Raw genomic sequence first — 26334 nt, forward strand, 5'->3', positions numbered from 1 at the left:
CAAACATAATTTGATTAACCCTTCAAGTATGTCGAATGTTAATACTTGTCATGTAGTGCATGCTTGTTTTTGCTCACACAACATCTCTAATGAATATATATGGTTTATCTATATAGACTCACGGCTTATTTGTGGGTTGATTGGGTGTGAATGAAGAGCGCTTACTTAGAATATATGTGCGGCTGGCCAAGTATAATCTGACAGTTGTTTTCAATCTATTAAATTACAAATAATTGTAACAAGTTATAATATCAGGATAATTTACGCCGAAAGTGCAATAGACCAATGTTTAATCAACTTTTCAAATTAACCGCCAACTTGTTCTTACGCCTCTTGAGCACTTCGCATATGTGTGTCTATGCATCTGTATAGCCTAATATTTTCTCTTTTTTTTCAGATTCGATGCTAACTCGGTCGTAACTTTCTTCCCTGTCATAAAACTTTGTCTCTGGATACAGCCTGCTGTTGCGCATGTCCTATACAATGCATCGAACTGCGTAGTGTCTTAACGAGAAGTTGCTAGCTGTTTAGGACGAGAACGGCAGCCTGTTAAAGTATGAACGACACAGAGGGCATGAGTCCACTGATTCACACACTGTCCTATCTGAGGTTGATTGTCTCCCCGCATTTGCCCTTTCTAAGCGACCTAAAATTAATTATCTCTACTCTATTCTGAAACTACGATTTTAATTCATATTTATACGTACCCTATGTAGCTACGTAAGCAATATGTTACGGATTTTTTTAACCTGCTGATATTAAATGAACTGTTCTCTCACAGATAGTCCTTATCGATATTGTATAATAAGTTTTATTTCCGCAATTATTGATCCTTTGTATACAGTCATCGTTTATATAGTATTTCGGGTACTGAGGTATTGCTTTTTTTTTGTTTAGGGCTTATATTTATATACATATATGGTCTCCTTGTCGTTTTGCTGCTATTTCTGCTGCCGTTGGTCGACTATCTACCTACTAGCTTCGGTTTGTTGGCAACCGTTGGTGTCTCTTTGAGCTGGGTCATGGTTAAGAGCTTGCTGTAAAGCTTTCCACTGGATTGCCGTAATTATTACTCAGCGCTTGTCTTACGTTTGATGACTCGTGTAACAAGTGTTTGCGTCGTGCTTTTTTTTGTGCCAACTATTGCCACTCTTGTAGCATTACGGTGTAAGCGCGACTGTCTGTGACGCCGCGATTTATCCCTTTGTCTGCTCCTCGAAAGGACGTCTTTTAACTCCGGCATCTTGAAGTCGCCGGCTGTTGTTATCGGCGAGCGCGTCTTGGTGTCTAAGCTCAGTCCCGCTACTGGCTCGGCGGGTTCGACAACTTCTCTATAATGCTAATTTGTGTTTCGGTCCTCTGAAATCAAGGCTCTAGTACTGTTACAAGGTATGCCGTTTGTGAAAATCGGAGCATTGGTCGCTCTTAACTGTCATCTATTTCTTATAGAATCCGTCTCACTTTAAACGCGTCTGTTACTCGTTTGTAGTTTTCCTTCTCTTCAGTGAAATGCTTTAGTATCCATTTGTCTGAAAAATTCGCAAAGGTTATATTTACACTTCTTGGTTTCTCTCAAAGATCCATTCTACCTGTTCTTGCAGCCTTCAAATTACTTCAGCGATCTGACGGCGGCCTGATGTATGGAGCTCGTCACGAGTAGTTCTTAGCATCGTGGTACGAATACGTTCGGCAATTTTTTCGGCTGGTGGAGAACTATCTGACTTCCCTGTCTTTCGCCATTCCAATTATGCTGTGTTGGGGTCTAGTTTATCCAAGCTGTCTTTTTGACCTTCGGCTACATTTTATGCCCTTCCATTCGACTGGTGGTGGTGGTGGTGGTATGGCGTGGTGGCTGTGTGTCTGACTTGTCAAGTATTATAAAACTGTTTAAACTCTTGAGACACGTATCTATGATCGGCATTTATGCGTATTTCGCCGGGGCGCCTGAATCTAACCAAGTGGTTGATAATCTTTTTGATAATTTGAGCTTCTGTCGTGTATATGCTCCTTTCATGGAGTTTCAAGAAGTTACTTCAGCCATCTTTTTTAACCAAGTAGCTCTTGTCCTGCTGGACAAAGATGAATCGCTCTTGATAGACTATTTATCATCACTCTGGGATTTGCTTTTTCCTTTATGAATGGTTCAACGTGCTATGCTATTTATAGATATTTTTAACAAAGTATTGCATCGTCCAATTGAATTACTCAAATCATATCTACTTCTTGACCAATGTATCGTATTTGTACTGCGACGGCGTGCAGCATTTATGCGCCCGGCCTTTTCGCAGATTAGGTGGAATCATCACCGTTTGCCCTTTGTATATCGGCTCATTATTTACAACGAATCCATTTCCAATATGGGGCAATTTTTACTGTTGGCATATTGTCATGTTTACGACATGAGTATATAGGTCTTGCAAATATGCTCTTTAGTGCTTTCGGGTCCGTCACTCAATTTATGCATCTATATGGTTAGTGACCTTTGTGCATAAGATTGACTGGTCGTTGAAGTTTATTGTGACGGTTATTGTCGCATTTTCCAGCAGTGTCTATGTGTGATTTTGTGTGTGCTGGCTAATGAATAATTTAACGGGCTAAAGACGAGCATTTCTCAGAAAAAATGTATCGTACATGATATAAGTCAGACAGATCGTGCTGATAATTTTATTTGACTGCTCCCTGCGCCGTTCTCTCAACATTATTTTGATTAATGATGAATGGAAGTGATTATCAATTGATATTGGAAGACGGAAAACGCCGAGCGGGTCTGGCAGAGTTTGAAAGCACTCAACCAAAAAAGCAAACAGCGTATAAAATGAGGTAAGTCTGAAATTATTTATGATCGCCAGAGAAGTGGCAGCCTAACCATGGCTATCCACAAAGGTAATAAGGTGTTGGTTAAGAAATTGAGAACTTCGGAACATCTCCGTGTCGAGCTTTTTTTAACCGGAATATTTATTGGAGGTCTTTGCAGCCTATTTAGAGCAGACAGATAATGAAGATCCTCAATTCAAACGTTTATAACATTAAACGTAGACTGGATTAGTCATTATTGTACTTTAGTTATATACCAACATGATAAAATTATGCCCTAGTACTATACGTTTTGTATTGAGGTGTAACTCTGTTTTAAATGTATAGCACAGAAGAACCTGTTGTTTATCGCTGATTGCATGCCGTCTTTATTGGATGGAAAATGAAAGATTTCCAGCTCTCAAGTGCTCTCTCCAAACTGGTGGCTCATTTTGGTATGTGCCCTTAGCGCACTAAACAAACATCCTCTTTTTGCACGTACACAATAACAGTTAGTATTTTTTGTGCTTAGAACTATAGTTTAGTATATACCACGATCCATGCCACGTGCCCATGCAATACACGTCGTGTACGTAATTAACAGCTATGTGTATGTCGTTCGCATATTTGATTATCAACAGTCAGAGCTGGCCCCCTACAAAATTTAGGGACTCAACCTTAAAGCAACACCCTGATTACGTCGTACACAACACGTAACAACCATAATATTACCATGGGGCAGGCTTGAAGGCGTCAATAGGATACCTTCATTTGACTCTAAGGGACAAGCTTGTAACAACGTATTTCGCCGAATCTTGCACCATTTCCGGATATGATAATCTCTTTTCAAATAATTTTATAAATAAATTAAATTGATTTTCCTTTTACGGTGATTTTTGTTCACTAGCTTATTATTTTGTTCCTGAACCATTTTACGATATCGGAATTCTTATACAAGCTTATAAAATTTGCGTTCGTAAAAAGATAGACTTTCAACCATAACGCATTGAAGATGAATTGCGATCCGCGTTGTAACGTTTACTCTGAATTCCAATTGTCACTTGTATTTAAAATACAAGCCGTTAGAATTGCTTATCTCCGCGGACAGCAGAAGTTCCAGGGGGCACATCCTCGAAAGATACAGAAAGCTATCGTTGACCGCACAGGCGACCAAATCGCCTCACCGCTTTTCTCGCAGAGCCGCTGTCAGCCTGTTTTATCTCCGATCGCAAAGTATGGGATAGGCACCATTTGGGGAAACTTTATAGCGAAGAACCTCAAAGGATCCTTACTCAAAAGAATACTTGAACTTTCTACGGTTATCCGAAATTATCTCGCGTACCTTCTAGCCGATTCGATGCTGTGCGCCGATTTGCGTAGTCGCCTTAAGCCACCAACAATGGAAGCCTTCATTCAGAAAATTTACGAAGGTTGATAGGGGCTTCGTTTGAGAAGACGAGGCGACATTCCTTCCTGCCTGCCTGCCTTTCGAATGACTTTTACAAACTCAACAAGACTTATATAACCCATATAACGCAAGTTGTTTGAAATGATTCCGCATATTATCTCTGATATTGGAATTTTGACATATACACTAATGATAACATCATATTCTCAAGCAAAGTATTTTACGTTATCCTGGAAAGTTCGCATCTTTACTTTGCACACATACCCTTTAAATGATAGTAGTGATCTAGTTACAGAACCTACGATACTTTGATGTGGTGCGATATTAATTAGCTAAGCAAACCTATACGGTAACAGTGAGTCGGTTCGGATACTCGAATTTTTTAAATTCATTTTTTTTTTTTAATTATTGTCTAGGAAGATCTAAAGTCTAGGAAATCTAGGAAAATGAAATCAAGTTTCTAGAGAAATTACGTTGTCTTCACCCCTGAATCCACTAAGCCAAATTTTACAGGACCCACGATCAGCCCTCTTCAAGAAGGCTATCTGCGTCCTTTAGAGATGGAGCGTAGTTTTTTTTCTACGGTACTAATTTACAAGTTGGATGGGCTTATTTCCATTCGATTAGAAATTAAATTGTTATGAAATATTTAAATAATGTTCTAGAGAAGTATAATAATTTTACGGCAGCAAATTGTGGTCCGCACCACTGGGAACGTCGTTTTTAACCACCAGGATGTTCTAATGAAAAAGCATAAATTATACTATTTGTGCTTTTTCTGATGACTGATTGGTTTCAGAACTTTAGGCGAGAATCTCTTCTCGCTGCATCTCATGCTGTTACTTAATAGCGAAAAGAAAATTTATAGCCATTCGGAAGCATGAAAACTAGGTTTGAGCCCTGGATCTCCTGAAGGAAAGACGATTGATTCGACAATTATTTCGTAGACTGAAAGCAAGCGCCACGTGAGTAAAATTACTATATTATATTACTACATAACTAGTACTGGGCTGTCCTTACCTTGCCTGGCGGCAAGATTGTCCTTTGCCTGAAAGCATTCATGGAGCATCGAGGACATGACTAAATGCTGTTTTGCTTACAATGCGAAATATCATTAGTTTCAGTAGCAATTGACCTGATGTTTGAAGGCTCATCTTCGTTGGACTGGTCCGGCTTCGAGGATGTTTTAATAAGGATACAAAATCATTGAAGTGAGACTAGTTATTGAAATGCACCATTTAGGTTTTCCAAACTAACTGTTAAGCAGTCGATCTGTGTAATGTTCAGTTAGTCATTTATTTTCTTGAAGACAACGAATTATCCTTGAAAGAGCTCTTTGCAAAAACCTAAACATTTCAATGTATAGTCGTATATAGTGCAATAGATACTGCGTTTGTATTCACCGTGCGTAAATATTTCGTGTGAAAAAACGGAGCATTTGACGACGCAAAAGAAAAAAATGCTATATTTATTAAAAAAAGGCCCCTATTATGGCTAGAGAAGACGATACTAGGGACCGCCAGGGTAGGCAGATCATAGACTGTACCTATCTATCATCTAGCATTGATCTATATAACGTTCTGTTGCTCGGTGCGAAGCCGGCCTTTAGATGGCTGGGGTACCGGGGCATCGATGGGTAACGTTCGATCGAAGAAGGAACTATAATGAAAGTCAACGCGACCGCAATTAAATCTGAATAATTATCGTGACTGAATGTGATTCTGGTGTAAATAGTTACGTATGATTCATGGTCGTGATTATATGGCGCATAGGTACCCTATGCTAATAAAGTCGTCGTCAAAATGTAGTTTCGAAGCGGCCATATGGGATACGATGTCGACATATACTCAGCTGTACAACTATATGACTTCACTCAATTTGACATACATAGTTAAGCTCTTATACTATCTGGTTCTTTATTTCTTTACATAATAATGAACGTCGACGGTGTCCGGCTTTGCATTTGCTCGAGTTATTGACGGATGCTGGCTCAGAGCTCCCAGGATGGTCAACTATTGACTGCATGTGTTGTTTAACACATTCAGTCCTTTGAAGATTGAAATCTGGGACAGGCGAAACCGAGTTAGAGCAAAGGAGCTAGAAAAACGCATCTAACCTTTTTTGCCTCTAAATATAATTTGCCTTACCTTTCAAATATAATTTGAGATTACAAGAAATGCATTAACTGCACTTCGGAATCTCCTCTCTGAACATTGATAGGGTGAATGTTTTGAAGCAGCGCTCATTGCTTTCTTGCTAGGGCAACCGAGTAGGAACTTCTGTTTTATATAGCTCTGTCGTGTTGGATTGTTGGAATCTTCACATAAACGTACAGTGCCATTGCTTATTTTCCTTGTAGACAATAATGGACATTGATTTTGAAACCAACTTATTTTATATAGTAGTGGAAACTTTCAGTTGTATGTAAGAGACATAGAACATTTTGGTTCTTCCCCATTGTTTACATTTGCGCGAAGGATTCGAAATTATCATTTCGTCTAGTTGTTTATGGACACATTCTAAATAATTCCTTATGTTCATCGGAACGTAGCTTCAATAGCACCGTCGAAAAGCGTTCGTACGTGTTGATGCATTACGAATATATTACGTTATTTTGGTCGTCGTTCTCGTGGTACCTATCGTTTCTCTACTCTAAGGTTTGTGGGCATCAACTTTAATAGCTCGGAGTCCTTTCTCTACTGATTCTACGCAATGGTTTCCCTTTTACTGGTACAGATAGGGTAGTCGTAAGCTAAGTTTTAGATGATCTATCTCAAGCTGGGCTGCAACACAGTCTGTTACCTTGAATTGATTCGCCTCCTGAGTCTCTCCTCCTTACCTTGCAGTGCCAACGCAACGCATCACTTTTAGAAAAGCCCCTAGTATGTTATCGTTTGGAAGTTACATTTTCGAGCCTTTTCTTCTGTATTTACCACGACATTGAGCTGTTGTTTGACTGGCCATTTACGGTAGTAGCAGAATGTTCCTGCGCTCAGTGGCTTTGACGCTCAAACATGCTTTAAGCTGTCTTGTTCCTGAAACTTATTGGATGAACGTACAGCTTCTCATATGCAAATATAGAAAGATTACAAAATTCAACATTTGGTATATATCCCACAACTTGCTGCTACATAATAGCGGTCTGCGAAGGCTAGCGTGTTGGCCAAAGCTTTGTATAGGCACCGCCATGAAAGTCAAAAAAATGAAAATCCGCAGAAGGCAGATTATGATAACGTGATTAATCATGTTCTAAGAGAGCACGATGACGAATTAGCACCGGTGTAAAATAACACGCGAAACTTCGGCCTCAGAATCCTTCTCCGTAGTGTAATTTGTAATTGACGATAGATCTAACGGCGAATTAAACGATACCTTGACACATTTGCTCAAACGCGCGTAAAAATAAAGTAATTATATATATATATATATATATATATATATTGCTTTGAAATCAGGAAAGTAGATACCATTTTAATAGCAGAAATATGGCTCTCCGAAGAACAGGAAACCTAAATACACTAGCTAATTCGGATTATTCCAGGAAGGCAGATTATCGTCTAATGGAGACATTCTTGTATTCTTAGTAAATCAAATGCCGTGTTTCGAAATTAAGATCAGATCTTTTTCGTCCGAAGTTGTTGCTTACAGCGTCGGAACCCGACAGAGTAAAGCGACCTATGATAGCCTACTTCATGTAAGCCGCATGCAAACGCTGAACGAACCTAAAATAGTAAGATGTCAATATACAATATCCTATCTAACCTGATCTAAATCCGTCCTGTTCTATCGATTGGAACATGCCGAGCGTACCAAGCATAAGCGTGCAAGGGAGCATTTCTTCTTGATGTTTTTTGGTACGGATCTTTACCTAACACACCACGAACATGACGCCTCTCCTCGCCTCGCCTCGACATTGTCCTATATAAAGGCAATTCAGCGTCAGATTTTCAGGTGTTCCGAAAGCGATCGGCTCGAGTCACTTTTAATTGAAATTCTGCATCTAGGATGAGAAAAACTCAACCATGCAAAAAAAAAATAGCGCTGCAATGAAACCTAAACTGTACTTAATAGGCTGGAAGAGGTTTATTAATGATCGCAACCGCACATGTGAACAGCACGTACGGATTCATTAGCTTATTGTATAACTGACGAACGCCTCTCATATATGTGCGGCGGATATATCTAGAAGAAAATGATTCTCACAAGGTTGAGTACCTACACTTGTTTACTACTTATCTACAACGAGTAACCATAAAATAGCACATATGTCTTCCAACAGGTACTTCATTACGAGCTTTCAAGATACTTCCCCTTTCAGGCGTTTGTGACCGATTGGACTCTAAGCATCCGCATCTTACCTGTGAGAGCCAATGGATAATAGCATACAATTTTTTCAAGATACATTTCATATAGATAATACACCGCAACTGTAATATCCACGAGTGGTCTAACAGATTTAGAACTACCGGTTAAAAAATGCGTCGTTCTACACTCGATGCATGGAAATTCTAATCATACTCCATCTTGCGGGCAATCTACAAACTTTTTTCAGGGTTTAGGGGCTACTACAACAGCTATCCTAAAATACTATATAGTTCTCCGCACAACACACCGTTCTGATTCAGTCTTACGCTTATCTTTTCTAAAAAGCCCAAGCTTCTGTGAGCCACGATATACGGTGAGCCACTCATAGTGTGTGCAGCATTAGTATGGTATTCATTTTTGAAAAGAGACACTGAAAAGCTTGAAGAAGGGGGTGCGTACGTAAAACGCGCGATCTTGCAATGGCTGTGTAGGGAAACAGAGCTGGAAATCCCACTAATTCTTGGTAGGTTCCACATAACGGATAGAAAGGCGTTCGAACGTATCAACAAGCAGCTTCCAAACTCGAAAACAGCACTTCTGTCAGTTAAATGTCACACCTTACAAGAGGTTTCGGCCAACAAACGATACGTAGATGGCCTATTTCGATGAAGACTTTCTGCGCGCTCCGCAAACAATTATAAAGCAATGGAGAGCATAGTTGTTTTTATGCGCACACGCATGACTCTAACAAAGGGGTTAAAGTGTGCAATCACACCTGGAGCTTTCCTTGTGAATAAGGCAGGTCATAAGCAAAATGTAGCTCAGTGTGAAGTTAATGAGAGTTTCACTAAACTTTTCTCAGCATCTAACTTCAATTGGTTGAAAGAGTTTAACTTATAGAATGTTTCGGAAAGGCTAAAAGTGGCACAGCAGTCCGACTTTTCTTCCAACTTTTACTATGAACTTTTATTATTTGTTGCTACTTTCCTATTTGAAGTTCAGCAACGAAATTTTGTTATCGTTTAGACATCTAGTCTAAGCGGTATAATATTTAGTGGTCAAATATGTATACGTACGTTAATAGATAATCCGTCAAGGTGAAAAACTCTTAAAACAGAGTATAACTGTAGTTAGTGCTGATAACTATAGTTATAAATAGTAACTGAACTTGACAACGAAATAATTTTTTAGATAAATGCTCCAAGAGCATATATATATATATGAGCCCATAGAAAATTAAGTGTAATATATTGAACCAACATATAGCTAATGGGAAAATCTACTACCATGCACATTGGCACTCAACTTTTATTGTGTTTGGCTAGGATTAAGGTTAAAGGGTAAATATGCCCCGAAGAAATTTAATTAGGTGTATGTAAAATAGAGCTTAGGATCCCAGGTTGTGACATCAAAGTCATTCAAACTAAAGCCTTGATCTCATTTAGAGGCAACTGAATATTTTTAATTCTTTAATTTTAATTAATAAATATGTTTGAACAATAACAGAAACATGGAACGCCAAGAAAACCATTAGAACATTGGTGTTCCACGTAGTGTGTACTTTTCATCAGCATCGAATGCCTTTATGAGCAACGGTTAGCATATTGATAGCCCGAAGTAAGAAAACAAATATCATAGACAAATACGAAGACAATGAATGCGAACGGAAATAGCGAGATATAATCTTGAAGGGGTTTCGGGGTGGGCACACAAATAAAAAGTGTTTACGTTATTATATAAATATAGAAGCAACAGGTTAGGTAAATGACTGTCGAGATGATGCAAACATGTTACAAAAGAATGAATTATTTTCAAACAGGTCATAACCGTTAAGTTTATATATGCCCTCCAAATAGGCCGAACAACCTGAATAAACGGTCTTTCCGGCAATTTATAGCAAAGTGTAAAAAAGCAAATCGCTATACAGCCTAAGATACGCCTGACGAGATAGTGCTTTATGATATAAATAGTGTAGGGCTTTAAATTCACGTTAGAGGAACCAATGATAACATCTGATTAAGACTAGCATTTATTAAGTATAACAACAACGAGCATTACAAGAAGACACCCTATGCTAACGGTTTTGTTAAAACAAGTTCCTATGTGTTTTCTTTCAATCGCTTAAGTTACAAATCGTATCGTCGCAACGTTTATTTAAATTCATTTTTCTCATGATTATTTCTGCAATCACGTTTTTCGATGACACTTTTTTCTGGCTTGTTTTTTCTCATCCGGACGAAGCATGGAGGAAGGCTTGGTTAGTTCCGTGGACAGCGGGGCCGGCAAATGTTTTGTGCTTTGTGAATCCAGGAGCATTCACAGTGTAACCGTGCGACGGAGCGAAATTGCCTCGCGCCTGAGGGGGCTGTGGGGTAATATACAGTAAGTCAATCGTAACACCTTTTAGACGAGCACTGCATAGGATGCGCTTCAAGGCGAAGAACAAGATGAAATCACTGGCCGCTATATATAAGCAGAACTGGATACACAGTACAACACAGGCAGCTTATATTTTAATAGATTGTACAAACCACAATCACGGCTGCAAATTTGTTCTCCAATGCTTAAATTCTACCATTGACGCTATATCACGTGCGCAACAGATATCTATCTCTGCCAAACTGGGTAACTTGGTGCTCTTTTCATTATAGTGCTACTGACAAAAACGACATCTAGCTAGATCCTGATACTCCATGGGCAAAACCTGCGCGGTTTTATGTGTGACCTTTTATGGTAACAAAAATAAGGGTAAAGCTAAGGGAAGTATACTTACAGCATACTGGAAGCGAGAAGGCTCGCGTTGGATAGTAGGATTAAACGGGCTCCCTCCAACGGCTCCGCTCGATGAAACCAAACGGCGCCCTCCGGCAGCTCCACCATAGTAGTTGGAAAGGGGTGCAGGAGCACCCCCAGGGCCACGAGACGAGAGGGTAACAACCGTCGTGCCAAGAGCGTTGCCGCCCAGCTGACGTCCAGCGGGCACACCGGCACCTGTTTGCTGACGAGGAAGAACCGCGTTGGAACTAGTGAGGAGACGTCGTTCACCAATCACAGAGCCTGTCGGACCTCCCACACTACCGACATTTGATAACGTAAAGGAGCGCTGTGTCAATGTGACTTGAGGATCGGCATTAGAGGATGACAGGGGCACGTACGACCTGGCGACCGCTGGGCGGGCCACTGGGTCGGCAGCAGCCGCGGGCCGGGTAGCCGGTCCGGAAGATAGACCAGACCCGTAACCAAATGTAGCGGTATTTGTGAGACCAGGTGCGTTGATGGTGAATCCGTGTGAGGCGGGATCCGAGTACTGCGCCACGACAGCACCGGCCATTACCGTCAGTACGTACTTCAATGCAAACATCATCATCACATAGTAATGACAGACAGGTGCGTAGCATAGAAGCCCAAAGGAAGATTAGGGTCGATAATGCAAACCATTGACATCGAAAAAATGTTAGACAGAAAATATAAATTACAGTGATTACAAACGAAAACGAAAACTCATTTATCACATATAGAAACTCCAGTTAGTTTTCGTACAGACACAAGTAGCAGTCAGCTATTCAGTGTTTTCGAAGCACACGGTCAAAAACGTTTGCAAAACCGAAGCCTTTACTTTAGCTGTGACGCATCCAGCTATACATAAGTGCAAGGTATACTTCTAACTTAGGTTTGCGCATGATTTCACTTAACGATTTTTACTGAACTCCGGAGAGCATGGCCAGACGTAGGCGACAGCGCAGAAGCAGCACCAGAGAGCAAATAACAAGATCAGTGTCGAGGAGTGTCATCAAAATAAGCAAAGAAATGATTTTCGCCATCGCCGTACAGGACACAGACATTAGGACGAACTACGCTGCCTTACCAGAGGGTTCATGGTGAGATGAAGACGACGACGGCTGTGAGATGACTACGACGACGCGCTCGCTCGCGTTAAATAGCTCGTCGCGCGGCTGACAGCACCGGCCATCGTCGACGCGTTACGGTGGCATTGAGCGTCTGCGGCAGGAGGGAATCGCAGAGAGAAGAGACTGAGACAGTTTGCCGACTGGTTACGCTTTTCTACCAGTTTGTCATTAGACTATTGATGAGGGCTTCTGTGTGTACATGCACACGCAAGCACGAACGCAAACGCAGATAGTAATATAATATTATATACCTATTTAGACATCAGAAGAGGCTGCCTGTTCGATTATGCCACTACTGCTACCGGCACAACTAGCAGGATAACACTACCGGGACAGGAGTCGAGCATTCAGACGCAAATCTTTACAATTATTATTATATTTCGTTTTTCGTTAGTTCATTTGTCGGGCAAAACGAAGAGGGCCGTTTTCAAGGTTACTTTGGTTGTATGTACGGTATTAACACACGGGCCAATGGTATACGTGGTACTACAGCTTCTGTTTTTCGTCCTTTGAACGACTATTAGTAATGCTTCAGTTTTCCGTATTTATCTGCTATCGTGAAAACAGAGGAATTCTCGGATTCTTATCCATGTACACAGTAGCAGTGACAGACCCTCTAAATAGCACCACCTTTCTCGTCCCGGCTGCTCGAGCAATCTGCTTGTTTGAAAAGCGTCTAACTTTGCCCCCTTCGTCAATGCTGCGACGTTGCTGCGATCACCACCTGTACTGACGTTACTATGTTGGCCAATGCAGCGTGGGGATATTGAATTACTGGGGGCATCCATGACGAACCACAACACCTGCAAAAGCATAGCGCTTGTCGCTCATAAATCACATGACGATAACGTCATATGACTGTACGCGATGCAATTAAAAAAGCTAATCAGCTGTGGCGCTGGCACGTGACAATATATTTAAGTAGATAGCAGCTTACAGAAAAGGTTTTCATCTCATGAGGAAGCTGCTTCATCGTTTATCGATCGCCAGTTTTTGATCCTAGATTAAAACGAGCAAACAGCAAGGGCTTCACCAAAAGGCCAACAGTTATTGATAATCGCATGCGTTAAGAATAGGTCAACGAAACCGTAGTTAGCGGACTTCAGATCAATTCGCAAACTCGAGCAAATATAGCCTCTCGAGGGCAATGCGAAACGTGGAAATGTTTACCTTTGCACTTATACAAAACGCGATTCGTCTTTGAGACTGCCAAGAGAAGGATCACATTGACTAGCTCGTACGAATTAGCTTTCTGAACGACTCCGAACATCTTAGAAAATATATATCGTGGTGCAGCTTCGATTGCCCCTAGCACCCGCAATATAGTACTGAAGCCATTGTGAATGGCGGACACATTCAGCCGGGCCGCGGCTTTGTGGTTGTCTCGTACATTAAAGCTAGTAACTTTCAAGCAAGTTTTACTGAATTTGCTATTGCACAAAAACGTCTAGTAAGCTAGTAGTCGAAACCCTTAAACGCTTGCGGAACAATCAACAAGTGTCATGTTTTCTAGCCGATGACAATAGTTAAGTTAATAACGGTAGCAGAGTTCAAGATCATTTTGATAAACAAGCATCTTTGCCGGTATTTTAAGATATGTTTATTTAATCGGCCGTGTAAGAAACGTACAATCACCTTTCGATTGCGTATCTAAGGGTTATTGCGTGTTGAAAGGTAGACACCTATCTGGAAACAATTTTTAATCTCGAAAAATTCTTATTCGAATAAATTTAAGCCTAAACATCTTATTTGACATCACAGAAAGTACGCTCAAACAGCGAATAGATAGACAACACGTATAAATAACTCCATCGAGCCTTCGATCCCTTTATACGTTTGCATACGCGCCTGGTTTACAGATGCTATTTTTTTTATCACGTTATCAGATTCAGTCAGTGGCAAAGCAACAGATTCCTAACTCAAATACAGCGGCAGAAGTCACCGGTTTGATGAGATTACTCCCGCCGCTAACGTCAGTGGTAACATCAATGACATCGTGTTGCTGATAGAAACTCACTTGTCCCTGCGCAAGAAACTTCAAACTGGTTCATAATGTCTCTGCTGTCGATCGGCTGTCTAAGCTTTGGCTCTTTTATTCAGGTAGACATGTTTGATACATCCGAAGGAATCACATATTTATATCTCTAGTCAACGTTACAGCATTCGAAACACAAACATTTCGCCTCTATATTTGCCGAAGCATGGCGCTTACGAGATCAATGTCGTTCTCTCGGCACATAGATATGTCGGCAGGCTGAAGCAGGCCAACAACAGTTGATCCTTGTGGCGTATGTGATGGAATCTATCTTGTTTCAGCATTAAGGGTGAGCATCAAATGTGTTGAATATTGCGTGTCTGAAGCCTTATTTTATTTGGAAGATAAATATTTCTTGGCTGCAGTCGATAATATCGACAAGTATTTACAGCCTTATCTTGGAAACTGAAGCTTGAACACTTATTGACAACACGGATATCTGCTCATAGGTATATTTTCACGGCTAGCAACAACGAGCTTCATACGCGTTAGCACCGAGAACCTGCAACCAAGGGGTCTCCGGTTGGGCACATGCAAATTCAAGAGGCGGTCTTGTATTTGCAAATTTACTATTGTACTAAATAAACATACCTAAGAAAAAAGCCGTCCAAGGATAAGAACATGTCCCACGAACTTCATCTGTCTAATTGTGTATCTGTTGGCCAAGTGCTTGCATTGGTGGGCCTTAGGAGTTATTTAAGATCCATCATCAAAAGTAAGCGGACGTTGCAGCCGTTTGAACGAAAACTTATTAGCATTGCCGAATGCAAAATTCCAGGCCTCTTGTCTGGTCTGTGCGTGTGTGCGTGGGGTGTAGATGAAACCCAAATGGTAATATCTATTGAAGTCAAGGAGCTTCATTTTTGGTTGCAGACGTTTACCAGGCCATCGTGTCAGACTCTGAAGAGCTTGCAATGCTTAACAAGATTGTTTTTCTTGTACATAGTGGACCGAACATGTCAGCATCCATATATACTCTCTACATGTTTAAAACAGTAACCGGAACTGTGACAAATGGCCCCAGCTTGTAAGATATGCACAACATTATAAGCATACTTCTACTGGCAATGTGTGCCGTATGTCCCAAATGCTATGTTACTGAGGTGGCCGTTTCGAGATTTTCATACGATTTCAATTGTCCAAAGTAAAACGTCCGATTGTCGATCGTTTTTAGGACCCCACTTTTCAAATATCCCTATAGGAAAAGTCTGGTACTATGAGGTTGTACGGATTAAGCCATGGTACGGAAAATTGCGCATTCGTTAAAACTTACCCCTTCAATATTGACTTCTGTGTTTAGAATACGATCTAGCAGATGGCACCGTTTTGTTGAGACCCACATATCACCCCACTCAGACTCACCCAGGTGCGGCCACAGAAAATACTTTAACGTGTAGCTGTAACGAGGATGATTAACATTTGAGCAAAAAATTATTTCAATGGCAGCTGGCCAGAATCTACAGTGTAATGTATGGTTAGTTCAGTTCTATAAAGTGGTTGTTTGTAAACGGTGTAACTGTTCCTGTATACCTAAATTCGATATTAACATTTCTTAATATTCGCTGGGCAAACGTATGCATGCTTCACATGGCAGGTAATCTGGAACGTCTTGTGCGAACGAGCGAATTGTATGGGACCTAACCTCAAGGTTATGATGCAGTACGTATGAGCTAGTGGCCTGAGAAACAGATGTCCTCAGCTACATTAATAGCTTCTCACGTGTGCCTAAGGTACAAGATAGGCCCAATCTTTAAAAAGCTAAGACGGCGGGGAAATTTCGGAACGTGCAGTGTACGATACTATCGTAAATAATCGGCTCCAACCCAAATGCACGACAACACGACATTCTTCACCGGTTCTTGCGAACGATATTTCGTCCGCATCGAAGACCGGGCCTTAGCGTGAGCATGTGCTGAGCAAGATGATACATCGCGAATGGATAAACATATTTACCTATGTACGTATGCCATCATCACTATTCGATTAAAGCAACCTAGCCTAGAAAATATGCAGCTAGGAGAGGCTTCCTAAGCAATAAACGTCCACGCGTACCAGAGACAAAGACACGCGCCTTTGCCTATCAAAGGAGTGTATAGAAAGGGCTTCTAATAAATATAAACCATACATGATTAGGATTTACATAATGAAGATATAGATCGTACACTGATGGAAACTGTAAATCGTACTGGCCTTGCGTGTAAGAACTATTATTCAATGAAAATTTGATTTAGACTAGCCCATTGAATGCCGTTTAGGAGCTGGCGTACTTATCGAACTACCGTGTACTTGATCGGCTCGAATACATTAAATTTGCAGAACATTCCGGAGGGCAATAGAACCAGGACTCACATTACATATAACGTTGGGGTGACGTTTACCGGTGACACAGTAATAACCATTCTACAGAGATGAAAAATATTGGTATGTACAGCGGTAGCGCTAGTCGCCACCGTCGTTAGAGCTGCTTGTCCATGTCTATAATAATGATAGTCTCGCGCGCCGCATATGGCGGCATGTTATGGCAAATGTGTCTCTGTGCTTCGTCACGTACGTGATCTGATCGAAGCTCCACTGCGGCGACAGAACAGCAAAAATGACACATGCGGGTGGCTGGTAGCGACGATATCATGAGTGTTATTACTAATACAAAATTTACAAGTAAAAATAATAAGTTTTCGATGCGCCAAATGCTAATCGACTTGGCGTTATATTACTATCAATTGTCAAATGAATTGTTTATTTTGTTGAGTATACACGAAACTATATGGCCGATCGTAGATATTTCAGAGGAGCGAACCTCTAAAATGTTAATGAAGGTTATTCGCCCTACTCGAAAGATACATACATATAAATGCCCCTTACGAGGGCTATAATGTTTCGGTAAAATATTTTATGCAGCAGCTTAAATTATGTCAGAACCGATGTCCTCTATAGAGGCCCACTATTTATGGTGCGGTGGGACACTGCGGTTTTGGGAGCATCTGCGCAATTGCACAAGAATCACATTCATTATTTATTATTAATTAAGCCATAGCCTAGGCTAATTATTTTTTCATAGAAGTAGTTTTTTTTTGGAAAAATTACAAATCTAACGGGGACATACGAACTGACAACGAGTCTGGCTACGCATGGATTCGCAGTTTATTCATAATAACTTTTTGATATACACAACAGCCGAAGGAAGTAGGCCACAAAACGTAATGTAAATTTTGCCTGCACTATGTTTTTCCACTCACTATTTTTTTTCCAAGAAAGGGTAATTATCTGTTCTAACAGACACGAACACACACATGCACATATCGGATAGCAGAAGCTAGAAAATAAAGTTGAAGTTGGATTTAGAAGTTAATTCTGCCAAATTAAAAGCAATCATATTTGTATACTAATCTTTTGAAACTATTTACGATAGCGCAAAAGAATTGGAGAAAGTAATCAAAAGACTTTATTTATTATACGAGTTATTACAGTTTAGTTTTGAATTTTACATCGAACTAATGTAATATGTGAGGTCGCTGGGGAAGGTCCCAGGACGAGTCAAAACATCTAGACTTTAGCGCCACTGCCGAATGTAGCGCCATTCATAAGACAATTGGGTTCATTGCTTATATGAATGTTTGTCTAAATGTATAGTAAAGAATATAGCACACGCCGCTTTTCCCATGATCACTTGTAAACCTTTCTACATGCGCACAAATATACAACGATGATGCTTCGTATTTGGGACTTGATCAACACGGCAAATATGTAACAAACGACAATAAATGTGGATTTATCCGGTAAAAGAATATAGATATGCAAAAAGTACACACACTACATTTAACTGTAGAAAAGGAACTAGGTATGCATAAACTGTTACAGTTCGTTCAAATGAGCTAACCTAACTTCGAACTAACTTCTAATGGTCAGTCGCAAGCAGGCCTGTCTGATTCACAAGGACAATCTGTTCTGTAGCAGTAGTTAGGTCCTTTCGAAATCACGGACAGTTCACAGTGCTGTCATTAAGTGAGGTGAGCCCCATACATCGAAGTTGGTACTTGACTGAAATCACGGTGCCAGATGGACTTACGAGAAGTGCTCAGGAATCACACTAGGTTCTTCGTGAAGACCCAACATACATCTTAGAAAAGATGATCAGACAGAGGTGCAGTGTCAACGGTAAATAAAGAGAGCTTCTTTCTCTTTCTTTAACAAAAAGTTAAAAAAAAACTACTAAATGGATACATTTTACAGTAACATTTCATTTGTTCATTTGCTGTACATCGTCAAAAACATTTGATATAAATATTATTATAGAATTTTGTGCCACACAACAAGCTTAGAATTTAATTTTAAACTATTGTCAGTTGTGTGTGTGTGAACGAGATATTTCAACTAAACAAGCTGCTAGTAATGTAAATAATGTATAATTTGGCTTATAGAGAAATAGATATTATTTCTTAAACAGAGTTATTTAGTGCTTAATTGGATAATATCTAAATAATGTTGCTCATTAGCTGGAGTATTCAAAAGGTAACAATTCTCTAAGTTGGTTTCAAGTTGAGCATTTTTTGAGGCATAGCGCAACAATAAACTAGCTGTTGTTTTGAGTTTATTAATTCTAATGGCCACTTACTTAGTTTCAGTTAAAGGCTGAAACAGCTCTTAGGTCGATCTTTCTCGAAACTCGGGATTGATTTTACTACTGAGGAGCTCCTGAAACAATGCTCATACGTGTGCACTCAATGAAGTTTTTCTTCAGCACGCAAGGTACATTTAGCGGACTTTCAGGTCAAAGGTTCCAAAATTTCCAAGGCCCAAAGACTGCAAAAGCCGAAAAATCTAGAAAACTACTGCTGCAGATATACATACACCCATCTCGATTACAGCTGCTAGTTTAAGCTCAAAATTGTATGACCTTTTGGCGCAATTTCCATGATCTTCTCTTTAGTACAATGATTTCTATTCTGCTTTGAAACCTGCAAGTTTTTCTTAAATTCCTGGGAAGCCCAATACGACCGGATATAGTACAAACCGTCGGTTTTATACGTCTATATACGTCATCAAGGACGTACTGGTATGTTGAATGGTACAGCAATTGTTAAGGCGACCCAGAAACGTTCTTCCTACCTCGGGTATTTGCAGAAGTTTTTCCCGCCCAGATTTACCAATTAAACGATTAAGCTTCGGGAAATTGCAGCTCTAAAACGAGCTACGATTCTTGCTCGAACTTCATAATATTAGTGAAGACCCGTTGCTTGCTAAAACATTAGATGTTTGTGTTCGCTGATATTCCGAAAGCGGATCTAACGCTTCCGCTGTGAGGAGTCTGTGACTTATACTATTTAATTAATACCAAGAGTAATTCTAAAGCGGAACGCTGTAAGTGTAATATACAGTCATTTTTTCATTTTAATTTTTCGATGAAGGCATATATAGTACGAGATAGTCTCTCCAGTAATCATACCTATGAATAGTGCATACATATAATAAATAATACTTCCTACGTTCATTTTTCCACTAAGCTAATGTTGATATACCGCTGCTCCCATATAGAACACATTATTTGCTTCGGTAGTCCTTTAGTGCACGAACTGCATGGAACCCATTCGATGGGGGTTCTATCAAATCTGCCCAGCGTGAATGAAGGCCTCGTAAGTGTCATGCACGGCGGGCCCTGCGAAGGTTTTGGGCTTCGTATTTTTCGGGACATTGACAGTGTACCCATGCGACGGTAGGAAATGATCGCGCATCTGCGATGCCTAAAATAAGACGAAATATTTATTATATGTCTTTTAAACCACACTATAGATGCTTACACATTGCCATCCAGTTGACAAGTTATTCTTATAAAAGCAGACTTTATATATATTTATATATAAAGTTATATATATATATTAGAAAAAAAAATATATATATATATATTTTTTTTTAATTATAGAATTCGGTGAAACTTATATGTTTTATTGAAAGGAACCTCGTAAAGATAGCCTCATTGATACCGAGTCATCCAGACGCTGTCAGCTTATGATTAAAATGTTCATATCGTAACTTGCTTCGATATCTACAAGTGAAAATGCAAGAATGACTCAGGATACAAGGACTGCCATCGACCTGTAATACTAAACCTAGCATTAGCAGTCGATATTAGCATGTGCAAAATGATTTTACAAGCTCACATATTTAAACGTAATCACATTACGATCGATCCTTAAAAATGTAACTTACAGGTAAAGAATAAACCTTTTCTTGAGTGTTGGTCAGACACGGTTGGGGTTCGTACACTAAAAAATGTTAGTGTTAAGGTCATGGGCTTGACGTTAGCAAATAAACTATATAGCAGCAAGTTATAATTAAAACTTAACACATATGATCCTGCTGACATTATGTGAAGTTTGTCTGGTCTGCGAATTACCTGGTAATTGAACCTCGTAGGCTCTTTCGTATGAGTGGGGTTGGATGGATAATAACTGTGGAGTGCATTGGGCGTTTTCACCTGGACCCCGCCGTAAATATAGCCATCTCGGCCCATAGCGCGCGATGTTTGGGATGCTCGCACGTCGTTATATGTGCGGAAACTCTGCGTCGATCCCGAATCAAATTTCGCGTACGGGTTAACATTGCGCATACTACGCGGTGGTTGGTAACCAATAACAATAGAACCTAACGACACCACTTTGTGCGCAGGAACTATAAAAAATCAACAAACACGACTGTGTATTTATCTGTCTATGTATACGAACGCTGTTTTTAAAAATCAAGCTCCAATACTATAAATGTAAGTTTCAAGCATGATTTTTTTTCCAACTGACAAGATACGTATATATGTAATAAATAGCAATAAGCGGCTCCACACCGATGTGACACACCTCGAGTAAGCAAAAAAGCCGGTGTAGTCCAATGAGCGATTCACGAATCAAGCTTTAATAAGAGAAAAAAAACAAATCATACTAACATATGAAGCAGTGAATGTAGCTGTTATTGGTTACGGCCGTTATTAGATGTCTCAAACTAGCCATGTACGAAAGGCCGAAGCGACAAGCAAGCATATAGACAAAATTTGTTAGAGGTTTTTCAAAAAATATGGGACCATCCACATTAGAGAGCGACGTAAGGGAAAACAGTTTCTTCACATCTGCTGCCGTTAGCAAAGCCAAGAGGAAAGGGTTAGAATATAAATATGGCAATATGCAGTTTTATAGTATGGATCGGTGCCGCCGTGGGATGAGTGAAGGCATTTGCAAAGAGCTATAACCGTGCGTGAAAGTCTTATAAGCTTTATTAGCCTCGTAATGCTACAAAATAGGTCGCTCTTACCTTGTGCTCGAACGTAAACGATCACAGCCAAAAAAAGGTATACCTGAAAAAAATTGAATTACACGCATAAGAGAATCTTATTAACTTTATTTAAGACAACCTAAGATGCAAAGAGTTAGCTAGCAGTGAAATCAAGTGGCCACAATCGGTGTAGAAGGTTCTTAAGGACCAGGCTATGGGTCAAAATTTGAATTGCTGAGCGTCTGAAGCAATACTTCATCGAAGCAGTACCAGACGTAACACTCGAAACATTTTCAAGTCAATGTCGAGTGTGCAAGTAGCACAGATTCGATGATCCAACATCGCGACCATTTTGAAAGCTCGTTTGGTAGCGAAAGAAACTTATAGCAAGGGTGGTGCCGCACGAACTGCGGAGATGGAGACGTGTCAAGAACTGTCTTAGAATAACCTTTTGGATCTACACTTACTTCAGCGGGTTCCTACAGGCTAAAAACGAAAGTGCAATTTTCTGAATGTCGTTGGATCGAAAAAAGCTAGTTCTCTTTTATTCACGGTGTTTTTAGTTATACCTCTTGATGCCTAGTGGTCCTGCTGTTCCTAAAGACCATGATCAAAAAGTTTAACCGGGATAACTAAGTGATATGTACTAAAACAGGCCTTAACCCTGGGAAAATAAATCATGTGTTCTTCGGCACAAAAGTGCATCACCTAATCATATGTCGCGTTACTCGTGTTGCATCTGTTGCACCCAAACTCGATGCTTGAACCGTCCTTTTGAGCAATTCTAGCCGTTGTGACCTTTGCATCTTCCCAAAGCTCAGGGAAAGTAGCAAGCCAACGTAGCGCTAAGGCCTATTTCCGTATTTCAGCTCGGAAATTGTTTTAACGATCTTAAAAAATTACGGCACACGTCCGTTGAATTACGATTTGCACGATTGAGGCATGTGGAAGTAATAAAAAACTAAACTCTCGGTGCTCCTGCTTGTCCCATATAACTATGTACATGAATACGTCCGGAACATGTAACTCTATGATATGCAAGGCTGAAGAAATGTAATAGAAACTAAGCTCGTTGCTGGGCAAGCTCGGTCCCGTCCGCTCTAATGGCCATTGTTGACGACATCCATCATCAGTAGCGTAACGCTTCATTCCCTCTTCAGAACGGAAAGAGAAAAAGAGAAAATGCAAAAGGGGGCACGAAATGGGCGCGAGGCGAAGCTAACGAGTAAAATCCAGGTCTTTAGAACACAGATCAACTTTGCCAAGGTAAAGCATTAACGATTTGGTTGTATTCGTAAAAAAAAATCTTACCTGAGTACACATGTTGTTGCACCGGAAGTGTTACGAAGTGTAAGGCTAATGATTTTTCGTGTCGTTTTTATAGTAAATAACGACATCGATGGTGGAAAGAGTGCCTGCCTAGTGGATAATCGGCGACCCTTACTTAGGGATCAACAAAACAATTGCTTCAAATAAAGCAATCACTTATCAAATTGTTATGCCAAATAATAAAATATTGTATCTTTGATTAGGTTTGTCACCAACGAGCCATCAGAGACGCATATTCGGTTGCGCGGTGATAATCGTCATCAATAGTGGCAACAACAGGAAGAAAATATGTTTTTCTTCTCTAGTAACGTGCCTTTGCCTAACGAAAAAGGCAGCAGATAGATTGTTTTATTACGTTCTATTGATAGTTAGATGTAGCTAAACAACCCTCACACTCCCATTCCTTATCTTTTGGTCTAAATTAACAGATACTACGATTTAAAATTTTGGTAGGACGGATGCGATTAACACCTTCTTTCCTGCCCACAAACGATAGTCGGACTTCGCCTGTGGCCTAGCTAGACACCTAGAAGACGATTCCTTTCACACCATTTGTAAACTGATAACGTTAATATCGCATTATTCTCTACCAATCGATATCACCTACTATCATCTACGTCAACGGCTTGTTTACGAATGGATCTCATCGAATTAAGTATGCACTTCTCAGAAAACGGGCTGTTGTTGTCGTTTTTGTAGTCATCATGACCTCAGGCGCAGTTAGCCCGCTCGTTAATGACAGCCTCCTTTATAAAGTCATCGTGGCCAGATACAACGTTGTTTCTACACATGTGTTGTATATTGTTGGTTGAGTTAATATGTTTTGGTGTATATCGATGTAAAATTTCATCAACTGACAAAAAATATGACATATTCTGTACTATACAGAATTTCTTTGCCAGTCGTCCTTGCGTCTTATCGAGTTAAATTGCAGTATCAGATCCTACTCTTATTCCGATAAGCACAGATGCCTGGAATAACGCTAAGCTATAATTCAACGTATCCGATTCTAGACAAAAATAAAATCCGTAACGTCATGCATTCAAAGACTTAGATGTTTTTTCAATAATTTCTACGCTGTTGAAATCACTGTCGCACTAATCAACAACAAACCCTACGTGTCGCTTCCTTGGAGAATCACGTAATTTTGCATTTGACCTCGTTGTATACTTGTTCTATGAATTCGGAAGACGTGACGTCGGCTTGCAGGCGATGGCTAGTCAAAAATCACCTCAGCATCATGAAAAACAAAAATCTAGGCACGTAAACTGTACATGACAATTGTATTTGTTGTAGTTATTAGATATACATAGCAGTTGCAGTGTGACCCAGCAGCTCATCGTCAATCGTTGATACAATAGTTACTAACTGCTACGCGAAAAATTACCCTTTTTTGCATATATATATATAACATAGTTTTCTTTTTAAATTAAATAGCGCATTTCTATAATTTACTTGGTACGAGTTTATCAAAGACCATAAGCAGCATTTGATCGGATAGTAAGCCGGAATGATATTTTCCCTTTTTGTTTTTTTACTATTTAGAATGAAATCAAGTTTTAAAAACCCAATTTACAGATTACGAGTGCAATCACGTTGGTCTTCTCAACCACTACATAAGCATCTCCATGCCACTTAATAGTATAGTGTCGTACTAATATACCAACCTATCAATATAAGGCGTTTTATAGTTGAATAAATACAATTTGCACATATGTGATTATCCAAAAAAAAATTACCAGCAATTATTCAGCTAAGAAACGTGGTATTGTTGAGTTTCTCAACAGCTGTTTCAACAGCCGCAAAATCCATATGGTAAAAATACGAAATAATTATTCCATATCTTTAAAAACATGCTTTTTAACCAAATATTTATCATATCTGTCGGCAAGGAAGTGTTATATCAAATTTTCGGGATCATTGCTGGGACTGAAAAACATTTTCAGAATATTCCAACTAAATCTGCACAGAGTCTGAAATTGCAGTAACTGATACGTGGAGTGCGTTGTTGCGTGAGGCGGTGACCGATTCATTTGTGGAAATACTTACAGGACCACGTTGATTCCAGTAATTCATGATATAAAATGTCGCGTTCGATAGTAACCACCATACTCGTGTCATCATTTGTTTAATAAAGCTCTTCATTTCCAACAAGCCTGATATAGTAGTTGTTATCAATAATCGTTGTAACATGCGGCTAATTACTGCCTGTACCACTACAGAAACCGTGCCGAGGAGAAGCTGAGAAAAAATAATAATTCGAAAAGAGTTCAGGCAATGCAAGAAGTTAAATTAGCGAGACAATTTCCACCAGTGTTATCTTACTTAGTCTGATGATTACGTCACTTCCTGAATACTACACACTTTATTCTATGATTTTACAAAATTTGTCACGTTTGGCATTGCCCGGTTTAATCCTATGCACGTAGAATGATGGAATCATGGATGAGTCATAACGAAATTCTGTGAAAATCAAAGACTGAATATCAGTGTAAACCTACTTGCACAAGGATACGTTCATCCTGGCGCCCATTTTTGGCGATTTGTCATATTACTCTAATAGCTACATCTGTCTCACACTCAGATGAAAGTGAGTGAAATTAGCAATTTTAAAAGACTGGTCTGGATAATTAACCACTTTCGTTGATCACGTTGTACAGCATCAAGTGAATTGCAACTTGAATTCACTCAACCCCGGCCTTACTGATGGAGTCACATAATACTAAATATATGTAGAGTTAAAAATAGATATGTCTCGTCAGCAAGACTGCTTAGCATAGTTACCGCATTACATGGCGCCGTTGCGTGGTACCTAAGGCCAACACATCCCGTACAGACACATGTAGCGTCTCACAAATAAGAGCTAGTGAACATAAGACGTGGTGAAATTTCACATAGTGCGAGGCGCTGATGTATGTATTGTTTACTTCTCTTCGTCCCTTTTTAAGCTTCAGTGGGCATGGCTTCCCTGTTATAAAAGTGAGTGATTTTCCTTTCTTTTTGCCGCATGTACTAATAAACTCCAACTAAGCAGGGGTCAAGGCGAGTTTGAATCTGTGTTTCAAATGATCTTCAATTAGCGATTATCGAGATTCCGTATAAATCTAGTAAGGCCACTCCAATTTCGAAACGGCCCGGAGCCGTTCGTAAGGTAAATCTCGGAAGAGTATTTAAGTTCGTACAATGTATATACAAAACAGATAATGCTGTTATGTTAGCTCTGTATTGCTGGACCCTGGAGGGACAGTCAACACAGATTTGCGGGGTCGTAGTGACCGGTAGACAAGCCAATGTCAATTCTA

At 39.9% G+C, this 26334-nt stretch overlaps 2 protein-coding genes and 2 long non-coding RNA genes across 4 annotated transcripts; 2 read left to right on the plus strand and 2 right to left on the minus strand.

Annotated features, from left to right (window-relative positions):
• The first annotated feature begins 1751 nt into the window (after positions 1 to 1751).
• LOC147754658 (uncharacterized) lies at positions 1752 to 6460 on the plus strand. Its single transcript, XR_015317100.1, has 3 exons — positions 1752 to 2820; positions 5001 to 5166; positions 5320 to 6460. It is a non-coding gene; the product is annotated as an uncharacterized LOC147754658 (long non-coding RNA).
• A 4062-nt stretch (positions 6461 to 10522) lies between these two features.
• On the minus strand, positions 10523 to 12523 carry LOC111253979 (uncharacterized). The gene is made up of 3 exons (XM_022814319.2): positions 12372 to 12523; positions 11280 to 11852; positions 10523 to 10871 (listed from the first exon to the last, which is right to left on the minus strand). The coding sequence occupies exons 1-3, from the start codon at positions 12381 to 12383 to the stop codon at positions 10734 to 10736; spliced, it is 723 nt and encodes a 240-aa protein (XP_022670054.1). The 5' UTR covers positions 12384 to 12523; the 3' UTR covers positions 10523 to 10733.
• Positions 12524 to 14286: 1763 nt separating this feature from the next.
• LOC147754659 (uncharacterized) lies at positions 14287 to 19087 on the plus strand. Its single transcript, XR_015316993.1, has 3 exons — positions 14287 to 14738; positions 16044 to 16406; positions 16766 to 19087. It is a non-coding gene; the product is annotated as an uncharacterized LOC147754659 (long non-coding RNA).
• Positions 19088 to 19790: 703 nt separating this feature from the next.
• Positions 19791 to 23129, minus strand: LOC111254780 (uncharacterized). Its single transcript, XM_022815987.2, has 4 exons — positions 23015 to 23129; positions 21743 to 21785; positions 20841 to 21115; positions 19791 to 20187 (listed from the first exon to the last, which is right to left on the minus strand). The coding sequence occupies exons 1-4, from the start codon at positions 23024 to 23026 to the stop codon at positions 20050 to 20052; spliced, it is 468 nt and encodes a 155-aa protein (XP_022671722.1). The 5' UTR covers positions 23027 to 23129; the 3' UTR covers positions 19791 to 20049.
• Positions 23130 to 26334: the final 3205 nt, after the last annotated feature.

The sequence above is a fragment of the Varroa destructor genome, unplaced genomic scaffold (genome assembly GCF_002443255.2).
Source record: "Varroa destructor unplaced genomic scaffold, Vdes_3.0 BEIS01000007.1, whole genome shotgun sequence".
Taxonomy (NCBI): domain Eukaryota; kingdom Metazoa; phylum Arthropoda; class Arachnida; order Mesostigmata; family Varroidae; genus Varroa; species Varroa destructor.

Coding starts and splice junctions, on each gene's coding strand:
- LOC111253979 (XM_022814319.2), bottom strand. Junction 10,872..11,279: donor CTTCTCGCTTCCAGTATGCT/GTAAGTATACTT, acceptor ATTACCCCACAG/CCCCCTCAGGCGCGAGGCAA.
- LOC111254780 (XM_022815987.2), bottom strand. Junction 21,116..21,742: donor CGTTTACGTTCGAGCACAAG/GTAAGAGCGACC, acceptor GATTTTTTATAG/TTCCTGCGCACAAAGTGGTG. Junction 20,188..20,840: donor CTACGAGGTTCAATTACCAG/GTAATTCGCAGA, acceptor GTCTTATTTTAG/GCATCGCAGATGCGCGATCA.